The sequence below is a fragment of the Marmota monax genome, unplaced genomic scaffold (genome assembly GCF_021218885.2).
Source record: "Marmota monax isolate L192 unplaced genomic scaffold, Marmota_monax_Labrador192_F-V1.1 WCK01_AAM20220418_F8-fsc00077, whole genome shotgun sequence".
NCBI classification, from domain to species: domain Eukaryota; kingdom Metazoa; phylum Chordata; class Mammalia; order Rodentia; family Sciuridae; genus Marmota; species Marmota monax.
In genome coordinates this window covers 2,965,936-2,989,870 of record NW_026694610.1, presented here as the reverse complement: position 1 = coordinate 2,989,870, position 23,935 = coordinate 2,965,936, and the positions used below count along the sequence as shown (strand labels likewise).

At 39.4% G+C, this 23,935-nt stretch overlaps 1 protein-coding gene across 7 annotated transcripts in view; it reads left to right on the top strand.

Annotated features, from left to right (window-relative positions):
* Window positions 1-23,935, top strand: part of Spef2 (sperm flagellar 2) — a 188,934-nt gene that overhangs the window by 163,912 nt on the left and 1,087 nt on the right. For 3 of the 7 annotated variants that reach the window (XM_058572081.1, XM_058572080.1, XM_046422324.2), the window contains 11 exons: window positions 2,858-4,020; window positions 4,128-4,345; window positions 4,448-4,656; window positions 4,763-4,886; window positions 4,986-5,170; window positions 7,513-7,619; window positions 8,324-8,506; window positions 13,791-13,883; window positions 16,724-16,903; window positions 21,448-21,696; window positions 21,887-22,009. In XM_058572081.1, the coding sequence (XP_058428064.1) occupies window positions 2,858-4,020; window positions 4,128-4,345; window positions 4,448-4,656; window positions 4,763-4,886; window positions 4,986-5,170; window positions 7,513-7,619; window positions 8,324-8,506; window positions 13,791-13,883; window positions 16,724-16,903; window positions 21,448-21,696; window positions 21,887-22,009 (2,834 nt within the window). Of the gene's footprint in view, window positions 1-2,857; window positions 4,021-4,127; window positions 4,346-4,447; window positions 4,657-4,762; window positions 4,887-4,985; window positions 5,171-7,512; window positions 7,620-8,323; window positions 8,507-13,790; window positions 13,884-16,723; window positions 16,904-21,447; window positions 21,697-21,886; window positions 22,010-23,935 lie in introns of those variants that run through there. The other 4 variants (XM_046422325.2, XM_046422326.2, XM_046422327.2 and 1 more) reach the window with 4 other exon arrangements.

Genomic DNA, 23,935 nt, shown 5'->3' with positions numbered 1-23,935 from the left:
GTAGTCACAGCTGTGTCACTCAGCCACATGGTTTTTTCAGAAGTTCTAAAGAAGAAGTAGCCCTTGCCATCTTTGTGAGGCATTATGGTGATCAGCCCAGAGGAGGCTTTTGACACTTAACCTTTCAGAAAGAGAAGTAGGAAAAGAACAGTGCAGAAAAAGGGGGAAATGGAGACTTTGAGATTTCACACCAAGCAAACAGACTACCTAGGACTAGGGGCAAGATGTGAAATCACAAAGAACTTGGGGTCAGTGAAAAGTCTCATGCAGGGAGGATTATCAAAGCTATTTAGAGCCAATGACAATGACAATGGATTGGAAGGGAGAATAGACTATGTCTGAGAGCAGCAACAGATGCTGTTAGCCCCTCTACAAAGCCTCAAGTGGCTGGAGAGAAGGAGTAAGGGCACCTGGTTGCCTGAAAGGGTAACTAGAAAATTCCGTGGATTTTTTTCAACAGTACTGAGAAAATTATAAAAATGGAGAACCAGATATTTGCAGGTTAAATACTTTGAATTGAAAATTGCTTAGATTAGTTTTCTTAGAAAAGGGATGATACAGAGGCATGGATATTATTAATAAGAATATCTCACTGTGTGGCAAATGGCAGTAGCAAAGAGGAGTATGGACCCCATAGGTCCTAAGGTTTTTCTCCATGGTGAACTCCTTTCACTAGATGAGATGTAGATCACACACACACACACACACACACACACACACACCAAAAACAAACAAACAAAAAAAAAAAACCCGTGCATTAGTGACTCTAGAAGCCTTTGGACCCAGTGAAACTGTGTATGGCAGATTTTCCAAATGTTTCTTCAAGATGAAATTTATTTTCAAGAAACCAAAGAACTTCCATTCTCTGGCAAATGAAAGTACATGATTAGAATTCAAGATAACCTCTTGAAAATCTGCCCAAAAAACAAAAAACATAAAAATTAGCTGAATCAGTGGGCAAAGTTAAGTCCCTCTCCTTTCACAAGAGACTTATTTTTTCACCCATTCATTCATCATTTTTACAACACTTCTGTGTACACAGCAGGCACCAGGTGTGCCTGGCTGAGGGTGAAACAAGAAACAAGTGCTTAAGTGAGAAACTAAGGCAGTGGCAGTTCACTACATGGAATCTAATTTGAAGTAAAATGTAGAAAATTTGTTTTAGATATTTTTTAGAAATTTTTTTTAAAAAATAGGGATCTGTTTAAACAATTTTTTAAAGACCAATTAAAAGGCAAAACAGAAGCAAGTAAGGTACGAAAGCAAGTAAGGTATGAAAGGCGGAGGCAGACAACCAGTGTCAGAGGTTGGGAGATTCAAAATCATGAAAGTTGAAGAGGAAAGGACATTTAGATTCCTAACACAGCCAATAAGTGCTTAGCAATCCGCTAGGAGCACCAAAGAGTCAGTATGGATCTGATCAGAAGAGTTTAAAATCCAGTTGGGAAGCCAAAGGCCTACAATCATAAAGTACTGACTAAAAACAGACCCTGACAGGCTGTCAGCATGAGATATTTTAATATAATATCAAATACATAGTCAATTTTTACATAAGAATTTGTTTATAATTTTATGTATTCAGTTTTAATATAATTCTAATTATATGAGACATGCATTAAATGATGAAAACTAGAACAACATGCAGATGTTTCCTAACTTAAAATGGTTCAACTTAGGATTTAACTTGAATTTACAATGGCAAATTCAGCATCCTTACTTGTTCTTCAAAAGAGGCAGCATAACTTCAAATTTTGAATTGGGTTGTTTTCCTGAGCCAGTCACACATGGTATGGCAGTCTCTGGTGGCGCTGGGCTGCAGCCAGCCATAGCTCCCAGTCAGCCACAGGATCACAGGGGAACTCAACTGACACTCTGCAGGTACTGTGTTGCTGGCTAGGAAGTTCAGTAGATTAGGCGTAATAAATACATGTTCCACTTGTGGTATTTTCGATTTATAATGGGTTAACATAATGTAACCCTGTCGTAAGTCAAGGATAATCTGTAATCTAATGATCATTATGTGCAGTCTAAGCTCTCTTCCTTCAGGGAGAAACTGCTATTTGAGGATGTTGTTCAGTATAATGTTTATATTTTTCATCCTTCTAGCCAGATAAAATAATCTGATACATAATCGAATATGAGTCAAAATGAGACTTTCAGAGAAAAGAAAAAAGATACAGCATTAGGTAGGCACAGCTTTTGTACCAAACCACCTGGCAGGGGTCCCAAAGCCTGATATTCTTTTTGTAAATTAACAAGGTTGCTGTACCATTCCCAGAAAGAGTGAGACAGCAGAGAGATGTCCCAGGCAGATCTTGCAGACACACTTGCATTATTATTATTATTATTATTATTATTATTATTATTATTATTATTATTATCATCATCATCATGGGAAAGAAATTGCAGCTACAAAGTGTCTCCTTTCTGCACGGAGAAGTGAATTCTAGAAGAAGAAAACCATAGCACCTTTCTTTGTACAAGAAACCCTAACAATAAAGTGCACAAACAGAAGGGCTGTGGAGTAATTCTGCCTCCTGGTGAATCCCAGCCACACCACTTATGGGCACTGCAGTGTTGAACCAAATTTAGCTTTTTGGGTCCAAATGTTTTATCCAAAGATGATGACAATAATAATTAGTCCATTTCCTTAACTATAAAATAGGGGTAATAGCTTGTAAAGATTAAATGATATAAAACCAGTTCAAGCACTTAACAAGGGTACCTGATAAGTAATAAGCAACCAATGCAATTTTTCCAGAAATAATAAGCAAGCACTGGGGGTGGGCAGAAAGTAAAGACAACTGAGGGCTGACTTTGCCATTCCTTAAAATAACAACGTGGAGTTGTTTTAAAGGCAGGAATCCTCTGGATGATATGAGTGGAGTCACCAAAAGGCAGAAAAGGCCACAGAAACTTGACCACTACCTTCCAAGGAGAAATGATCAATTTTTGAAAATTTGGCTAAAAAAATACCCTTGGCTTATATATGATGAGTTATTAAATCTTATGTACTGTGCCCTGTGTCGTAAGCACGGGGTAAAGTCAGGAGGAAGCCAAGCGAGTTTTCTCTATGGCACTGACAACTTTAGGAATGAATTTCTCAATGCTCATCATCTCAGCGAGGCCCATGCCAAGGCTTCACTAATGGAAGCAACAAGTGGTTCTCCAGTGAACAGAGCTGCCACGGAACTAATGGTGAGAACCATGAGCAAAGTAACCCTCGGAAGAGTGGAGAACTTGTTCAGATCATGCCACGCCATTGCCAAGACTGGGCATCCGCTCAAAGATTTTATTTGGATGTGCAAGTTGGATGACATGAAGGGTGTTGATATTGGCCCAGTCTTCAGAACTAACAAATCAGCGAGAACATTTACATATTTTATTGCTGAGGTAGAAAGGAGAAATCTACGAGAAAAACTAGAGAAAAGTAAATTTTTCTCCATCATCAGTGATAGAGTCATAGACAGTTTCATCAAGGAAGCTGAGCTTGTGTATGTACAGTTTGCATACAGGGGGAAAGTGCACTGTCAAATTGTTGGGGTTCAGACAGTAGAGAGGGAAGATCCTCTGTCAATAAAAAATGCTATTGAGAAAACACTAGAGACAAATCTTCAGGTAAGGCTGTCAAGCCAAGACTGGGCAAAGAAACTGGTTGGTTTTGGAAGTGAAGATACGCCTGGAATAGAAGGAGAGAATGGGGTGGCCCTGCTTTTGAGAGAAATCCAGCCATGTGTGCAGACTGTATACTGCTTTGCACATCACCTTGAACTATCCTATAAGGCAGTGTTCCAGAGCATTCCTCTGTACAATGATTTGGAAAAACTCCTTCATAACATCTATCACTTCTATCACAATTCTTCTCTCCACAAGAGCTCTCTGATAACTGCTTTCAAAGGCCTGCACCTTCGACCTGTGATGCCTTCTCAAATAAGAGGCAGGAGGTGGTTTCACGGATTACAGGCAGACCTCCAGAATTTTCTCAAGGGATATCCTGCAATTGTTCAGCAACTGCATTCAGTAAGTATTTTGAAATGCCATATTATAACAGAAAATACTTTCATTTAGCTCCTTGGAGTAATGATTTTGAGAATGATAACTACTCTATTTTCCCAACTGTGCTTCAGGCAGGTGAAGGCAGAAGTATCACCAGTCAACAGAAAGCCAAAGAGCTTCTAGATCTCCTCCTCCAAGCTGACATGCTTAAATTTTCCCATTTTTTGATGGATGTCATTAGTGTCCTTAGCATTCTGTCCCATGTCATTCAGAATAGAAATTCCTCAATTGCTGACATATTTGCCACCTTGGAGTCAACACTGGAAATGCTCCGAATATATCAAACCAGGTGAGGAGTTCTGTCTGTCAAACCAGATTATTGGACTTGGGAAATCATTGCCCAGTGCCTTTTCATGTAATTCTTTTTTGGGGTGATTTTTTTCCTCCACAGACCAGGTCCCAAAGAACGCAGGGTAGATTCAGTCACACACTTTCACAGTAACTGCCTCAGAGGGAAAGAAAACATTTCTTCTGTGAGAAACGTGGTTTTAACACATTTTATCAAGACGCTGCGGAGTTGTTTCAGAGATGCCAGTCTAGATGTGGTGAGGGCAACCATGATTGGAAGCTTTAAATTGTGGCCCACAAAACTAAATCAAGGTAACCTGTGCACACTGACTCAACCTGTTATTCTTTGATTGTGTGAGTTTTGAATGTGTGACTATATATATATATATATATATATATATATATATATATATTGCAGAATTTGGAGAAAAAGAGGTATCCATCCTAATTGCACATTATGAACCAGTATTAGAAGCTGCCAATGTGAAAATTGATGAGGTGGACACTGAATGGAGCATGTTAAAATTAGAGATTTATGCCAGGTGAGCAAGAAAACACACTGACTCAACAAGTTCATCTATATAATATTTCAGCAAAACCCAGGTGTCTCAATCGTCTATGGTTTTTGTCCTCCCTTCTAGATTTCAGAATATTCGAAAACTGACCTGGGATTTTGTGAATTCCATTTACTCCCACAAGTACCCGAATGTTCTGATGCTAGTTGACTTGGTGCTGGCCCTGCCTGCAAGTTCAGCTGAAGCAGAACGTGGCTTTCATCAAATGAGACGTACCAAGTTACATGTGCATGCTGAAATCGATGCTGAAAGTATGACAGATATCCTGATCATTCAGTTGAATTCTCCAGACATCAACAATTTTGACCCTAGGAAAGCTATCCATTTATGGAATACAAAAACACCATCTTCAGCCGGTGACATGGGGCCTAATACAGATTGCTCATCACACTCAGAAAGCCAAGATGAAAGTGATGAGTCGAGTGACAATGTTGACTTCTGTTATTGATCATATTAAATAAATATAAAAATCAAATGGTAAAAATTTAAAAGTAAGAAAGTAATTTAGTCTTCACCTTAAACACAAAAGACCTTCGGCATCATCCAAACATACAAGCAAAAATTTGAAAACTGGTTTTCCTGGAACTTTCCAACTTTACTTCTGGGTTCACATGTTCTTTTGAATTCTTTGGATGGGGGTGCATGCTTCTAAGCAATGCTGTTCTTTTGACATCATTTTCCTGAAAGTTCTCTCTAAGGATAACCAGACTGATTATGGTCTTCTTCACTTAGGCCTGTACAGAGTTAACTATTTTTCCTGGATAATTCTAAATGAGAATAACATTAGGTAACTAACATAAAGGCAAATTGAAAGAAATGTTCTTTTTAAATCTATGAACAAAATTTGGAAATTCATCTGTTGTTGTATTAGGTATGAAAATCATATCGCTACACGCCTTACCTAATTGGGTAAATATTATGAGGTCAAATATTAAAATAATTTTCACATTTCACACCAAGATCCCCAAATAAATAATTCCTATGTCATATGAAAGCATTGTCTAACAGCACTGTTTCCCCATAGCCTTTAGAGACAGTGGAAATACATCGTACACTTACCAGAATTTTTAAGTACTTTGGCTTTCTTAATGATTTCAATAGTTGTTATTTACAGTTTCTTCTTGAGGAATATAACCAATTTATTTCTAACTCACATAAAAACTAATGTGGTATCATATAACTTCACTGAAAATCCTACTACCTAGAAATAAGTCCTCAACTCTATGAAATTGAATACTCGTGTGTGATCACAAAGAATACAGAATCTATTTCTGAACAACCTCTGGATGGCCGGTTATATCAAAGAAATAAAAAAGTCCACTTTTGCTCCCCAGAATATTACCTTGCAATCTTGAAATTGTATATTTGACTTGAACCACTGACATTTTAAAGGGATTATTGCATTTCCCCCAGAGGTTAAACATATAATAAACTTCATGTGGACTTTTAAAAATGCTAAAAACATAGATGTAAAAAAGAAATTTGGGGAATCTACCTCTATGTTTCACTCTTTTTTTATTCCTAAACAAAGAATGGCTGTTGACGTGGAACCTAAAAGATACCTGGATATGTGTTAGGAGCCTCTCCTGGGTCTAGAAGGTACCTCTGCTGCATGGATTAGGAGAATTTTTCTTACAGCAGATACTTTTATTTTATTTTCCTATTTCTTTTTTTAATGCATGTGCATGCAGTTTAAAATGAGAAACACAAAATTAGACATTTTTTTTTTAGATAAGGTAAAGTAGATCCATGTATAAGAGCAAAGCATTTGAAAGTTTGGTGATAGTTTATGAAATACTTGAAAATGTCGAGTCAATTAGATTATTAAATTAGAACTTTCTATCTAGTTATGTAACAATTCAAATCTCCCTACATTTACAAAAGCAAATAAACAAATTCTGAGTGAAGAAAAATATGAGGATAAATGTGTTACCTTAATTATAGTGGTGATCTGCATGCATTTGAAACAACTTTATCTCATGTTTACCAAAATTACTCTTGTGCCCTACTGCATATAGAAAAACTTAGAGTAATGTTTTTAAAAATTCAACCTATTCTGAGCAGAAAAATCAAAGAAGACTATAAAATAAAACATACATAGTTTCACTACTTTGCTTAATTGGAATGAATTATTATTAGGCAAAAAACATTTTTCACTCAGGAAACAATAATAGAAGAGGTCAGGAAAATTATTATTATTATTATTATTATATTTTCAGACTTTTTGTTTCTCTAAAGATTACAGTGCTGAATAATATTTTTAAATTGATTATATAGCCAGGCTCAGTGGCACATATCTATAATCCCAAAGGCTTGGGAGGCTGAGACAGCAGGAACTGAAGTTCAAGGCCAACCCCAGTAACTTAGAGAGGTCCTAAGCAATTTCATGAGACCCTGTCTCAAAATGAAATACAAAACGGGCTGGGGATGTATTTCAGTAGTAAAGAGTGCCTGGGTTAAATTCCTAGTACCAAAAAAAAAAAAAAAAAGAAAATGATTAAATAAATTCCCATTATTTTTTCTACTTTAGGAAAAGAAAAAAAAATCCTTATCACATAATATAAATGACAAAATATTTTTCATTCTACTGTAGGCATAATAGGAAATAAGGCATTTACTGACATTCTGCTTGATGTGGTGACCCTGAACCTTGGAACAAACAATTTCCCTAGTGGATGGATGCACCTCACCCAACCTGAAGTAAGCTTCCATTTTGTTCCAGCTTCAAAGGTTTTCATATTATTCTTATTTAAATGATGAGTCATGAGTTCTAAAATAACCTGTACTTACACAGTGTCTGACATTTAGTAGGCGATGAATGAAATCTGAATGAATGAACAGATGAATAGGCTTGAAACCAAGACACATAGCATGTGCATACTCAGTATTTGAAGAATGTTAATGATCATACAGTCAGTAAGGTTTGATCAAGAAGCTTCTATTACTACCAGATGTCATGACCCTAACTAGTCATAGTAGATGATTCTGCAGTCCTAACTTTTCATCATAATCTTTTCCCTAAAAATGTCTCAGAAAACAAAACCGTTAAAAGTTTTGGTTAAGCCACCATGTGGGCTGCAGAGCCCTTGCCCAGGCACAGCTACAATCTTTACCCAGCCTCTGTGCATGGGTAAAAAGTTAACTGGAGTCCCGTATAAAGTGGTTGTGGAAGAGTAAGCAAAAAACATGGATGTCAAGGAAGCAAAAAGTAAAACACTTTCTAGGTACTGCCTGGTGTGGATTTGTTCAGAGAACAAAAGGGAACTGAAGTCAGAACTGGCTCTTTTCACCAGTATAAAATTCTATTTCTTTTATCTGAATTTTAACTCTGGAAGCCTGAGCTGGTAGAGCTTCAAGGTAAGAGTAATAAAAATATTCCAATGACATTTCTTGTTTTCTTTCAGCTGCAGGAGTTAACATCTTTATTGATAGTGAACTCAGAGTTCGTGGACTGGCGGAAATTCCTGTTAGTAACAGCAATGCCTTGGCCCATCCCCTTGGAAGAGGAACTCCTTGAGACCCTGCAGAGGTTCAAGGCTGTAGACGAGGCTCAGACAGGAACCATCACTTTCGAGCAGTACATGCAGGTTGCTACCAGAGCTGGTGGACTGGGAATACTACAATACTTTTGGCCTAAGAAGTGTCTTATTCAGTGATGTCACATCACAGGTCTCAGGCCAGTGTTTTACTCCTTGACTGTCCACGTCTAGGCAGCATAGGAAAAGTGTCAAAACCCCAGGTGGTATTATGGCTTCCATCTCCAGGGAAAGCATCTTAAAAAATCAGAACTTGCTAAAGAACTAAAGGTTCAGAAAGAAGTCATGGTGAGAATATATTTGACAAACTGAGTATAAAATGTCTGTGGGATATGTAGGCAAAAATAGCCAATCTGATATGGCAGGTCCAGAAGGGATTGCAGGTCATTCCTATGAAGGTGGTTGGTGAAGTTATGAATGAATGAGATCACCCAAGGAAAGTGATATGTATTCCCATTGCACAATGCCTTCCTGTTCATCTTGGCAAGTAGAACACAACTGGTGACCTCCACCAAGACAATGTTGGTAGAATAAGTAGAGAAGCCAGATTGCAGAGGGTTGAGGAAATGAATGTCTTTAGGAAGACAGAGAGATGTTCAAGTCATTAAACCAGGTGTGTGAAAATGCAACCTAGTTTTGAAAAGTTTAAAAAAGAAAAGTGAAATTCTGTAACTGATAGGGACCTGAGTTACTAATTTTTCCTCTACAGCTTGAATTCATCCCATTGCTTATCATTTCATGTTACTGGTAGACAAATAAAGAAGGAAATGTTCACAAGGTGCTAATTCTGAAATAGGGTCATAGTCTCAAAGTACCTGTATCTCACAGGTGTTTGCATTGAAAGAGCTCATCCCTTCCTGCTTTTCTTCTCTTTCCAGCTAATTGGTGGCATGCTTTTTTTGTCATTTGTTTTTAAATTTTAAGATAGCCCTGAGGTCTCCGTGCTCAGATAGGTAAGCCAGAGGAAATAGCACTTGAAACCCGTGGAGGTTCATCAAGGTGGAGCAAGACAGGTGTTTGGCTGATAGGACTCTGGTATATTTGTCATTGTCATTGTACAAGACTTAATAATTATTAGGGTGATTTTGTTTGAAGATGAAAACAGCAAAGCAAAACTTTCTATAGATGGCTTAAGGTCTTAAAGTGGGCACTCATGGAAACCTTTAATATTTACAGCAATGTGTTAATTAACACAGGATATCAATTTGAACATCCTTTGGTACAAACATGAAAAGAAGAAAGGGTGTTGGCAATTTTTACCAAAGTGCTGAGCCAAAACCAGAAAGATCCTCTACCAAAGGTGTGAATTTCTTAGAGAAAGTTGGATGTTGCCTTTAGTAGAAACTCAGAAATACATACTTGAACACAATCTATATTTCGAGAAGAGCTGATTTCTGAGCTCTGCCCTCTCCCCTTCCCCTCTTAGTTTCTACTCCTTAATATTCCTAGGACATCAGTGCCATTTGGTGAGGCACACTTGACTTTCCAATACTCACAAGCCAGAGAGAGAGAGAGATGGAGAGACAGAGAGAGAGAGAATAAAAAATGTGGTTTCATGGAAAAAATCAAAACAGCATCTAGGACGAAATTTTATAAAATCTGGTGAAAATGCCACATGGAAACAGTAAGGAAGTATAACTACATCACCACGATGAAGTTTTCTGGGAGAAAATGTCTGTTTACTGTGTTTTCTATTCTCTCTCTCTCTCTCTCTCTCTCTCTCTCTCTCTCTCTCTCTCTTTCTCAAACACACACACCTTTTGACAAATTGCAAGTTCAGAACAGTCACATAGGAGTGGCTGATTTCTCCACTTCCAAAATGGAAAAAGCCCAGCCTTTGTGGTCATTGTGGTCATTCAGGCCTTGCCTCTGGGCTGAGTGATGAGCAGAGGCCGGTTTGCCCTTTGCTCCTGGCCTGCTGTGGGCTCACATGCTTGCACTCTGCAGATATGTAGTGGAATTCTCTGATTTTGAAATACAGATCATCTTCTAAAGGTGAGAACACATGTTTATAAAGGTTTAACTAGTCAGATGTTGTAGGATCCAAGCAGCACTACTTCTTTAAGGAAAAGTGAAGGGGGAAAAAAAAAACACTAGAATTCTTTGGCCAGGTTTTAACAAGAAGGTACAAAGAACATTTCCATATTATAGAGAGAAACCACCTAATAATTCAGTGAGGCAGGATGCAATTAATTGAACCTTGATTGTAAATTTAAACCTCTTATGATATAAGTTCACATTTAACATTTCAGGTTGCTATAATTTTTATGAAAGGTGTTTTGTTTTTTTTTTTTAGAAAACAAGATTTTTTTTTCCTTTCTGATAATGGTCCTTTGTATTTAAAGTATTTTGGAATGATTTTCTAATTTGCAAACTATCATATGCTGTAGAAGGCTAAAACAAATGAATCCTGGGTTTAAGAACCATGGGAAAATCCTGTGCATTGAAGCAATAAATATGGAACTGATCGTTGGTTGAGTAATGAGGAAAAGAGCAGAGATTTTACCTCTGCTTCTTTTTGCCCCTGTAACTTCTTTTAATTTTTCCTCTTTATTGCTGGAAATTTGGACATTTGATTATTGTGTTCCTCCCTAAGGTTTTCTTTATGTCCCTTCTTCTAGGGGCTCATAGAGCTTCTTGAATCTGTGGGTTTGTAATTTTTGTCAAATTTGGAAATTATTTTTAGGACTGCTTTTCCAAATATTTTCCCACTCTATCCCCAATTCTCAAAGCCATTCACATATTTGTTTATTAGACTATCTGGTATTGTCCCACAGGTCACTGATGCTTGATTGATTTTTTTAAGTCTTTTTTCTCTTGATGATTTATTCTGTATTCATTTTCTATTGCTGTGTCTTCAAGTTCACAGAAGAGTCAAGTTTTCTGTTAATAAAGACTAGCATATTTTTCATCTCATATATTGTATTTAGAAGTTCAAGTTGCATATTTTTTGAATCTTTCAATTATATCTGTATTTTTCTTTACCTTCTGAAATAGAATAGCTTTTCTAAATTACTGTTCTGTATATAGAATTGCTGTTTTAACATCCTTGTCTGTTCATTCTGTCATCTGTTCTCATTTCCGTGTTGGTGTTTTTCCTGGCTGTGGGTAATACTTTCTGTCTTTTTGTATGCCTAGTAATTTCATATTAGATGCAAGGTGCTGTGAGTCTTATATTTTTGAGTATCCAACTTTGCTGTACATTATTACTGTAGTACATGAAGTAGTATTACTTGGAATCAGTTTCATCCTTTCAAGGTCACAGCAAGGATTGTGGAGGTGGGTCCAGAATAGCCTTTACTATAGGCAATACCCCCTTGGGGCTCAATGTCCTGTATATTAGAAAGACTTTCTACTTTGGCTGGTGGTAACATGAACTAATCCCAGATCTGTGTGTCTTGGGAGTTACTGAGCTTACTACTTTGCAGTGGTTCTTTCTCCAACCTCTGATATTCTCCTCCGACACACGCAGACCAGCCCTTAGTCTTCCTTGAGAAAACTCTTCTGCACATCTTCAGAGCTCTCTCACTCTGTGTGCAGCCCCAGTACTCTGCCCTTCTTTGGCCTTCCTCAACCCAAAACCTGTTTCCTGAATTCAGGAAGGACACCAGGCCTCAGATGCTCCTCCCTGCAGTATAGGCTGGAACAATAGTGGAATCCTCATTTACCTTTCTTCTTTCAGGAATGACTCTTGTGTTATCCATTGCTGAAGGTCTAAAATATACTATTTCAAATATGTTGTCCATTTTCTTATTTAAGGCAGGAAGGTGACTCTGCCCTTTAATACTCCATCATACTCAGAAGTGTAAGTCTCTCCTATGTTCTTCATGGCTCCATTCTCCCATAGAGTGGTCCATTCTTCCACAGAGCAGTCACTGGGCAGGGATCTCCTCCTGGTTGGTGCAGAAGCATCTTACATTTAAAGCTTGAGCCCACGCTGGACCTTAGGCTTTTTCTGGCTCTACTCCCTCACAGGCTTCCACAGAGCCAGCATCTCTTTGTTCCAAAAAGAAAAGAAAATCCAGTTCTTACCTCTACAGGTGATCCAATGCCATCATATCATTAAAACACAATTGATTCTAGGAAGGAAAGAAGGGGGAGAGGAACGGAGGGAGGGAGGGAGGGAGAAGGAAAAAAGGAAGAAAGGAAGGAAGGCACAAAATATAGGTGTGAGTCAGGTTAAGCCATCCAGTAGCTCATGGCCGTAGTCAGTGTTGAGGATAGGTTGGTTGTCACTCTGGAAGACAGTAAGGGAGCAAGAACTAAGAACAAGATAGTTATATACATGAAATGTTTACCAGAAATAAAAATTAAATTGGCAAGATATTTTCTTTATGCTTGTTCAATAGCAGACATGAATGTCATCCCCTAAAGGAATGAACTAAGTGTCAATGGTGGGGCATAAACAAGTCAAATTGTTCAGAGAGCTCAAGGAGAACCTCTCTGAGAAAGTATGATCTGAGCCAGGTCTGGAAAGATGTGTAGCCTTTCCTGGGAGGAGGAGGACAGATAGAAGTGATGTAAGGTAAGAAGGACAATATGACCAAAAGAATGAGGGTAGAAAATGGTTCTGAGCAGAGAGTGACAGGGCAGCATGCATGTTTTGAGAAAATCGTTATGTTGCATAATAAATGCTGAAATAAGTAAGAAAGAGACTGGGAACCAACCAGCTTGAGTTACTGAGTGACCCCTGGCAGAGATAATGGAGTCTACCAGAGTAACAGTAGGGATGGAGAGAAGGGAAAGATGGCAGAGGGCTTGCCAAATCGGAACCAAGGGAGTTGGTGGTTCTTGTCATATACTGACTAGAAGAGATGTGTCGTTGAAAAAGAGGACACTGAGATCTAAGTCAGCTGTCAAGTCATTCCAAAAGGTTTTCTAATGTCAACAGCACATATAGCAGCACGCAAGGCTCTGCAGACTGACAGGAGGTGAGCAGCATGTGGCATGTGAGCTGCTGTTATGGGAACACAGACACCCCCAAATCCAGCCCATGAAAGTTTAACCTTTCCAGTAATGATCCCCTAGTTTTATTGTGTGCTCCAACAGCGAAAGCACCCCTCCTCTGTGGACTTGCACTTGTAGACTACATGTGTGTTAATGTTACACACAACATCAAATAAGTAACAATGAAAGCAACAAAAGAATGAGACAGAAAGAAATGTAAAGGCAAGTTTCAGGACTTTCTCTCACACCCCGCCATGGTTTCTGCACCGTGCTTTGGAGACCACTGTGACTCTAGAGTCTGGAACAAGACTGGTTTGAGCTCAGCCTTGAAGAGCCATTATACCTCTGCATAATACCTTAATGATGGTCACTTGTACTTTTTGTGTAGGCTGGTCTATGGTTTACCGGAGATGAAGACATAAAAATTCCAGAAAATCCTCTTGAACCCCTGCCATTTAATCGACTGGAACATCTGATAGAGGTAATTATTGAGATCTTTTTTTTTAAATCAGCATTATAGCACTGATCATTTATTTTCTTCAGGTTCTTCCACTTGGGGAGTTTGTTTTGGATTCCACCCTTTCTCCCCAGTTTCTTTGCTGTATCCCCCAAAGGCTGACTTTAATGCTAAGAAGACAGCATAGAGAAGCTCTAGAGGAGGAGGCTGGGCCCAACATCTTAGAGTCCTGCTGTTTTCTGGACAATTTCCATGGCCTCTCAGGATCAGAAATCTGTCAAATAAGCTCCACTGTTACTCAATATGTCTTTCTTTAAATTGCCTTTCAATTCCCAAATCTGTAGGATAAGATTCTAACATTTCAACAGCATATGCTGTTTGTCTATTTCTCTTTGGTTTTGTCTAACATCATATGATGTTGCCGTGGAGCCCATCAGAGCTGGCTGCCCTCAATCTTGTTCTCAATAATAACATTATTATTAGCCTCTATCTCCAAAGCAACAAGAGAAAGCAGGACCTTAAAAACCTGAAAGTCACTCACTCTGACTTCAGTGTAGATGTTTAAAATATAAAAATATATTGAACATGATCATTTCAGTAAGATGTGAGAAAAAATGAATGGTAGATTTAGATGTCAGAGCAAACTCTGTATAATATGTTAACTGTTCAATATCTAGGAAGCCATTAGTTCAAAATTACAGAACAAAATCAAACATTATGACCTTGAAGTGAGTAATTCCTTTCCATTGGATTTGTATTTTTCGAGCACATCTGCTAATGCTAGCAGGTTAGAGAAAAGGGGCCAGGAGTTACCAAAAAAAGCCCAAGATTCAAAAAATCCTTAGTGTTTTCCTGAGGAAAGGTGCTCTAATTTTGCTATATTAAAATCCACGAGTTGTTGTCTTATTCTCATCTCCACAGGTCTCTCCATGTGACAGCACATAACATGCCTCATTCCTCTAGACTGATTAATATTTGTTACAGCCAGTCTCTTTGATTCACACACATTCAAATCTCCTCTCTCTGTTCATCACTCGTAGTACCTCTTTCTATGATCTGTTTTTTTCCCCAAGGTCTCCATAATCACTATAAAAATTTACTTCATTTACATTGTTAGTTCATGACTGCCTGCCTTCCGTCAAGAATGTCAACTCCTCAAGAGATGGCATCTTTATCTTCTTGCTTCTGGTTTAATTTTAAACACCTAGAAAATTTCCATAGCTAGCACATTAAGGTGTCAGTATTTGCTGAGTGTGAAACATTGTGTTATTTTTTTGTGCTACATATAAATTACCATACAATTAGCTACCTAAAATAATACCCATTTATTATTTTATCGTTCTGCATACAAAAGTCCAGACATGGCGTAAGTGGGCTCTCTGCTCAGGTTCCCACAAAGCTGAAATTAGGGTGTTGTCTGGAGCTGCAGTATCACCCACAGCCAATGATAAGGCTGGATCCAACATTGGCTTCCCAGATGGATTGTTGACAGGATTCAGATCCATGCAGTTGTGGGACTGAGACCTTCAGCCCCTACAGACTACCATTTATTCCCTGCCACCTTGCCAATTCCATGACATGGCTGTTTTCTTCTTCATGGACAGGAGGAGAGCATCTCTCTGGTTTCTAACTTTCCCCTGAATAAAATAACATGTAGATTCCACTGATCTTTAAGATTCTTTTTTGTTTTGTAAATAACAGAGTTTACGCATTTTCCTACCAAAATTATTTAATTTATATTTGTATTGATAACATAAAATTTCAGAAATTCTTTTCCAAACTCACCTTCATGTATGTCTAATTAAATTTGCTCATAGTTGTAAGGGCTGTTGGTTACAGAGAACAGCAAAAGAGAAATATCCTCTGGATCTAGTAACTTCTCAAAGTGTGGGTCAGGACCAGTAACATCAGAATTATCTGGGGACTTTCTAGACATGCAAAACCTTAGATAGCTCCAGAACCCTCTGCTTAATCTGAATCTACAGTTAAAAAAGATTCTCCAGTTCACTAAGTACATAGTTGAGCAGAGTTGGAAATGGAAGCCAGTAGGCTTTCCCAATAAGGTTGTGTAGGTGCCTAGGTGTGGCCTGTATATCCCAGCTCTGAAGGCCCCAGAGGATATTAGGCTCCAAGCACTGACTCCAGTGCTGTCAAATGCACAAGACACTGGATGAATGAATGTCAGCTTAGTCATTCAGAGAGAAAGGTACCTAACAAATCAGCATTCAGAGCATATCATACCGTCTCCCTGGATGTGAATCCACGTTGGAAGAACTCACTTAAGGCTAGTAGGTTGAGGGACAAGTTCAGAGCAGAAAAAAACAATTTAAAGGCCTAAATGGCATCATTCTCTTTCCCATCTCTTTTCCACACGGGGAGAGATGGGCCAGAAGTCTCATATTTAGGGTCAAGACCCAATTTGTTTGGATGATTCAGAGGACAGACAGTGGGTCCTTGCTCTTGCAGCCCCTTTTCTCTACTTAAAAAAAAAAAAAATATATATATATATATATATATATATATATATATATATACACATATACACACACACACATACATATAATACATATTATATAAAATATATATTACATGTATATATATTCATTATATATAATTATTGCATTATCCTGAGTATGTTAATACAAATTGATTAGCACACAATTGTTTTCGACATTAGAATTCAGAATCCTGCTTTTCAACTTTTTTCTACTGAGACTGCTCTTCAGTTAATACCACTCATTACTAATTCAGTCCTCAGAAACTTCACTCCAATGCTCCTGCAGGGATTCTTCACTGCCCTGATGACCTGCTCACTTCCAGAGTGTGCCCATTTTGTCTTTGATTGAAATTCTTTTGTGTGACAGTTTTTCTTTAGGCTGTTTGCTGACTCTGAGGAGGACCCACCCCAGCTGGACTACACTCAGATGCTGCTCTATTTTGCGTGCCACCCAGACACTGTGGAAGGGGTCTACAGGGCCCTCAGTGTGGCTGTGGGGACCCATATCTTCCCACTGGTTGAAACTCCCATGATGGTTGCAGAAAAGGTAATCACATTTCAGAAATGGGCTAACTCTGGGCTCTGGAGGGGGTTGCAAAAGATCCTAAACCATTCAACAGGTACTCGGTTCTGGCTGTTTTCCATATTTCCCTCAGTTCCCAACATAATGCTTAACACATAGTGGGTCTTCAACAACGATGTTCTCAGTTGCATGAAGAACTGGAGACCCTAATTCTATCAAATACTTTTGTGGTGGAATCAAAATCCATTCAAAGTTTCTTGTTAGAATTGAAGTTTGCTCTGGAAAGGACAGCATTTATTTTGCATGTAGTGCTGACCCTGAGAAGGGAAAAAGAAGACATCAACCCCAATCTGTTTGTCGTGCTCTATGGAAACTGTATGAAGCAGGTTCAGGCCTTAGTGCTCCCACACATATGTGACTGTTGACAGTATTTTGGGCCAAAGCCAGGCCACCTGAAGTCTGCAGGCAGTTTGTATCACCAGACGAAGCTTAATATCAAGATGCCACACAGACGCCCCTTCAGATTTCTTAGGGATGGACACTGCCTTGCTTTGTTAGGTGGCAAAACCTCAGGGCAGGCACTAAATAACGCATTCTGAGGTGCCCGTTTGCACTGTGTGGCTTTTGGTTCTTCTGTTCTTTGGGGGACAGAGCTGAGGCCGTCCTGATGGGATGCTTGTTTCTATTCTGGGATATTTAGGTAGTCTAGACTGGACAGCAAAAGAGGGAAGCAAAGAGACCTAGTAATTCAGGCAGGACTCTGTTTATCCACTGAGTCCTGCTATTCAATTATTCCCACCTGGAGTCGGGGACAACTTATAACCCATTTTGTGTCCTCCAAAGTAGCTTCATATAGTCAGTGTTCTCTTAATGTCTGCGAACCAGTCTGACAATGAAGGAGGGGAGAGAGGGAGAGTGAAAGAAATGGAGTCCAGTCTGCAGGGCACAGAGGAGGAGGGAACGCATCCCGGGCAGGCAGAGGCAATAGTGAGATCCAGGCAACTGGTTTGAGCTGAAAAGATCTGGGGAAAGGAAGCTGTGGTAGAGCTGTTGCCATAGCAACAGACAAACACCTCCGTGGGTGGCAGCCAGGCCAGCTAGCACTGAGGTGCTGAGTCCCTGAGTTGCTCATTCAATTTATGCTAGTGCCTCATCCAGGAAAGCGCTCCCTTTGAGTGCTGCTCTCAGGAGCTCTTTTAAAATCCAAGGACACAGAACAGCTGCTACAAAACAGAGACCAAATGTGGGTGTGCAGATGGGGAAGGGGCAAGGGATGGCACCTCAAGTCTCTCTCACAGCCTTTCCTGCTTGTTCCTGACTTGGAATGAACCCTAGGAGCTTTTGAAACACAGGAGCTACCCGCCTCCCCCAATCTTGTTCACCCCTGGTCCTCACCATCTTGTCTCCAATTATGCTATTCCATTTCTGAGCCCTTTCCAACTGTGTTCCTGTTTCCTGGGCAACCTCCTCCCAGGAGGCCATAAGGAGCCTGCTCAGAAATAACAACTACAGCAGATCTGTATTTGCTCCCAAGACATTCAATCAGTCTCTGCTTTTGCTTTCTGCATAAACAACTGGAATCTCCCCCCATGTTTCATGCTTCCTTGGTCCATCTCTGCAATTCATGCTGATTTCATTCAATGCGGCTCAGACATGTTTAAAAACTATGGCTTCTTGGGTAATTTCAAAGAAGCTCAAGATCAAGTCATTCATCAGTAATGCACTAGTCCTGGTGAATCTTTAAATAAGTGACATTTGGGGAAAATGGTCCGTTTTCTGCAACCTGTGTGGCATGGGGTTGTGATATTTGAATTTAGTAAATTCCGAACTCGTACCTCCCACAAGGCACAAGTTTTGTAAAAGCAACTTGGCAAGAGTATTTTGAGGCCCTCAGGTTCAAAGTGCATAAATTTCTATTTCATTCATTCTTTTGATGCTTTGCCCACCTTTGTTCCCAGAACTGGCCTCATTTTCTGCCTTCTGAGATGTGAGACTGAGCTGATTGCATGAGTGACACATGGCCAGGAAGGTGTGCAGGCACCATTCCAGGGACGCACTTGGGAGAAGTCCTTGAGGCCTATCTCTGAGACTTAGCCAAGTGTGACACAGTGCTGGACAGCGTCACCTTTCCCCTGCTTAGAGAACAATGGGAGTCTCATAGTGTTTTTGATGCTACACATAATCACTCATTCAAAACACTGGTTTTTCATCCAGCTGGCATGACTGGCTTTGTTCCTACACCCACATTCAAAATGGCTCTTTCTGTCTCTGTTGAGAAACCCTTTTCTTGCACAGTCTTCGGCACCTCCAGGATGCTGAACTGGCTCCTTTGGTCTGACCTAGACCTCCGTCCTTTCCCATCAGACTTGTTCTGTCTGATCCCCAGAGAGCAAAAACAGAAAAATTAAAAAAAAAAATCCTCTGACATTAATAAGATTGGGATTCTTCACTCAAAAATGTCAACTTTTTACATTTTCACCTTTTGGATAAAAAATTCATGTATTTTATAATGCTTATATCAGACCATTAAAAAACAAATCCCTCCCTAAATATGGAAATAGTTCCAGACCGGCCAGGTTTGGTGGTTGTTTGTTTTGGCATTGCCTGCTCATCTAACAGATGAGTCCTTTACTTTGGCTTTATCTTGTCCACAGAGCACCCATGCTACATTCTGAGTAGAAAATTTCCCATTCTCCATTCCTTCAATAAGATGTTTCACATCCCCTGTTTATTTTCTGGACGGAATATTCTGTTGCCCCTAAGAAATTACTGATGGGTAATCAATGCCATGATCTCCAAGATTCCTAGGTCGAGAGACTAAAGCCAGGGTCACTTTCTTGCCATGTAGCATTTTCAATTGTTTAACTGGAGTAGAGGTTGAAGTGCACATATACGGGTATATATAAAATTCCAAAATCTCCAACTGGTAGAGTCCTCCTATTATTTTTAAGAGTCAATTAAATTCTGCTTTTGCTTTCTGCATAAACAACTGTAAGTCTTCCCCCATGTTTCATCCTTCCTTGGTCTATCTCTGTAGCTCAAGCTGACTTACCAAATAATACAGAGCCCCCCCCCCACACACTAAAGCCAGGTGACCACCCAGAGCTAAAGCAAATGCAGCCTGTCTTCATCACACTTCCCATAGTGCCTCCAAAATCCCTTCTGGCAACAGATGAGCACCAGAGGCTTAATTTTATGACATGTCATAATTCTTGTATGCAGAACACTTATATTTGGAAAGAATTTGTATAATCTATGCACTTAATACTTCTAAGGAATTAAAGATTTACAGACATTGGAACCCTCCTAAATAAACACATTTTTCTTTCTTAGGAAATCAGAATTCAGAGATTCTCTGACATCTGGCCAACCAATATCCCAAAATATCCATTTCCCTGTGGTAAATGATCATAATTAGAAAACATGCATATTCTCTCTCTCTCTCTCTCTCTCTCTCTCTCACACACACACACACACACACACTCACACACACACACGTATGAATAGATGTTTACTATAGAGAATTCAAAAATTATAAAACAAAGGAAAAAATAAATAGCCCTTTCTACTCCCCAGAGGTAATCACTTTTAACACTGTAAAGTATCTATGCCCTTTATTTTTATTAATGAGGATAGATACATAAGAAAAGGGGTACCTAGTATATTTATTATGTTATTTTTTTGTTTTTTTAATACTTATTCTGCCATGAGTTGGGATTGTATGTGTGTGTGTGTGTGTTACAAGGTATTCTTATAAAAGATAATTTTCATGGCAGTATAGTATTCAATTACAGAAATGTGGATTATTGTGCCATTTCCCCGTTTTTGGAATCATAGGCTTTCTATTTTTCCTGAAATACTGAATGATTATCCATATTCAAAAGTATTTGGGTCCATGAATATTTATTCAGAATCAATTCCTATATTTATAATTACAGGCTTTTGATATGTTAGAAATTACTTTGGAGGTAATTTATTCTTTGCAAGAATCAAAATGTGATGTCTGAGTTCACAGCTGTTATCCAAGTTTCAAAGAACAGCAGTAAAAAAAAAAATCCAACTTTATCTTCAACATGTTTTCTATTTTGCCTGCTAAGTGTTAGGTTGGGTTACCCTCCAGTATCCAAAGAAATGTTCCTGAAGCTCCTAGAATCTGTCAAGCTTGAGAAATTAATTTGCCATAACCTCAGCTGCAATAAATTCAAAAACAAATCCTGTTAAAATTCTATACTCATGTCAAGAAGTCTCTCACCACTTACCCTAACTTATTTCAGTGTTCATTTTGTGGAGGAATTTGACGTACCTGGCAATGCAGTAAGAACAGGGTAGATGGGGATGGCTAAGACACCCCCACCTTGAGGCCTCTGACCACTACAAGCAAAATCGGTCTAGGATTTTGACGTTGTGATTTTTGATGCAGCCCGTGCGTTCTCTTCCCCACTTTGTTTAGTTTGTGGTAGGCGTGTCATTCCCCTGCCTCGGTGGGTGATGAGTTGGTGTTTTCCACACCTCTGTGCTGCTGGCGGGGCGTCAGTCTGAGCTCACACCCTCCTCGTTGAATTTGGCAGACCTCCTTCTCTACTGACATGAGCCACACTGAGGAATTTCCTGAACCCGAGGAAAATGTCGCACAAGAAGAAAGTGAACTAAAGGAGGAAAGGGAGGAAGGGGAGCCAAAGCCAGAAGAAATCCCTGAAAATATCAACACTGAGAAGATCTCCCTGGAAACACTACTGAAGGTCTTCCGGGGAGGAAATGAAGTACAGGACACTAACAGATTTGCCAGTCACCTGAAGACAGAGAACATTTATGCAGAGGTTGGTTACATTTGTTTTGTAAAAGAAGAACCCATATGGGAGGAGAGTTGCCCTCAATTTCAAGCACATTTTTATTCTGAAAATATATCTTGTATAAAAGTTATAGTAATTTCCATTTGTACATAAAAGCATTCTTTAATATCTGTAGTAACGTTAAGGTAATTAAATTCACTTTTGTTTTTCCTTAAAGAGCTTCATACAAACATTTCAGGACCTAGGTGCCAAGAACCTGGAGCCAATTGAAGTTTCCATTCTCTTGAAACACCCTTTTGTTCAGGACCTGATTGCGAATTATTCAGACTATAAAATTCCCGTGAGTATGACCCAAAGTTATCCTAATTCTAGTGGGCTCAGGCTCAGGGCATGCTGGGCATTCTAATGTGGGCTAGTAGGAAGGAGAAGAAGCTGAACAAGGCTAACAGGCCAGTCTCCAATAGCCACTGGGCCGGAGGCTCGTGCGCAGTTGAGGCAATCTCTGTATCTGGGGTCTGCTTCATCATGAGCACAGTGCTACCTTAGGTCTACGACCAAGGCTGGAGGTAGGTAACAGTTACAGCTGGTGGACCATCAGGGTTCTGGGTCATTCTATTCACGTAGTGAAGCTGCACACTAAGAGTATGAAGAATAGAATCCCTCCTGCCAAAGAGAGCTAACCAAGACCATGGTCTTCAGCCAAGTGCTGACATATTCTTCATATTTAAATCACGGTATCCACTGTGTGTGTAATAGAAATGGTAGTGCATACAGCAGGTCGGATACCAATTCCATCAGGAAACAGTGTGCAAGCTGGGGAGGCTGACCACGAAACCCAGAGAAAATGGGATAGCTCAGTGGAAGAAAGGAATGACCACTCAGAGATCACACTGTGACCAAGCACATCTCACCACACAGGCCAAAGGTGCGCCCACTGGAGCTAGTCCCAGGTCTGTGACAGCAAGGGCTCAACGGGCACAGACTGACACCAACCACTTTCAGAGTGCAAGGTGCTATGTCCTCTCACATACCAGTTTTAATCAGCATGAAGTCTCTCTATTTGACTCCTACTAGTTGTTTATTGGGCTTGCTGAGCTTAAGATAAAAGCACTTTCACTTTGGTAAACACAGGTGGTCTAAGAAACATTTTCTCCTGAATTTTCAGAAATAGTCTATTATCTTTTAAAGAAGCCCAGCAATTAAACTATCCAGTCTTAAATATCTTTGTACCCAAATTTATTTTCCCTGAAATGCTGATCCACTTTTGTTGGTTTGTTTCGTAGTGCTGGGAGTGGAACCCAGAGCCTTGTGCATGCTAGGCAAGCAATCTACCATTGAGCTATACCCCCAGCCTGCTGGTTCCCTTTAATATTAAATTTTATTACCTGTATTAGTACTCATTGAAATTGATTTCTAACAAACCAGGAGTTTTCAAGACACTAAACACACCCAGGAGTGAAATATAATTACAGAATTTAAGAACTCAGCTCTGAAGTCCTAAAGCCATGGGCTAGAATCTCTTGTCCACTACTATCTAATCTGATTTTAACTGACTCTAATTCTGACTATCTCATTTTAAATGTGGAAAACAGCCTTTCCTATTCAAAAGGCCTTGGTGAGGATAAGTTATACCATGCATGTAGTTCTTGGCATGGCATCTGGCATGTGAAAAATGCTACATAAATGGTGGCTATTTGCATCATTGATACTGAGCAGCTACTACTGAGACCAGTAATGTACCCTTTCATGGGAGAGAAAAATGAGTACCAAACTTAGCTGCTGTTCTCAAGCACATTCCACTTATTTTTACATTCAGGAATTTCAAGAGAATGATGTTTAAAGTAAACCAAGTACAAAATTATAGGAATTCAAAACACGACTTATTTGTATGCTAGAAGCATGGAGAGAATCTGCCCAGGATAAGCTGCATCTTAAAAGATGGCCAGGATTTTGGAAAGTGGGGCAGGAAGACAGGAAGCCTGCATGGATTTTGGTACTGGGATAGGGAGTTGCGCAGCATGCTAGGTGAAAGGGAGACCAGGGCCAGGGCATGAGAGAAGGATTGGGAAGAACAGGGTCTGATCCCTTGAAGGGCCATCCAGATATCCAGATATCAGTGACCCCACAGAATTAGTAAAATCAGAAGTAGGGAAGGAAGAAAAAAAGAGGGAAAGAGAGAGAAAAAAAAAGTTGAAGACTCAGAGACAGTCATACTTGTCCTGTTGGGTCTCTTGCTCCAGATATCCATGAACAAGTTAGTAGATCA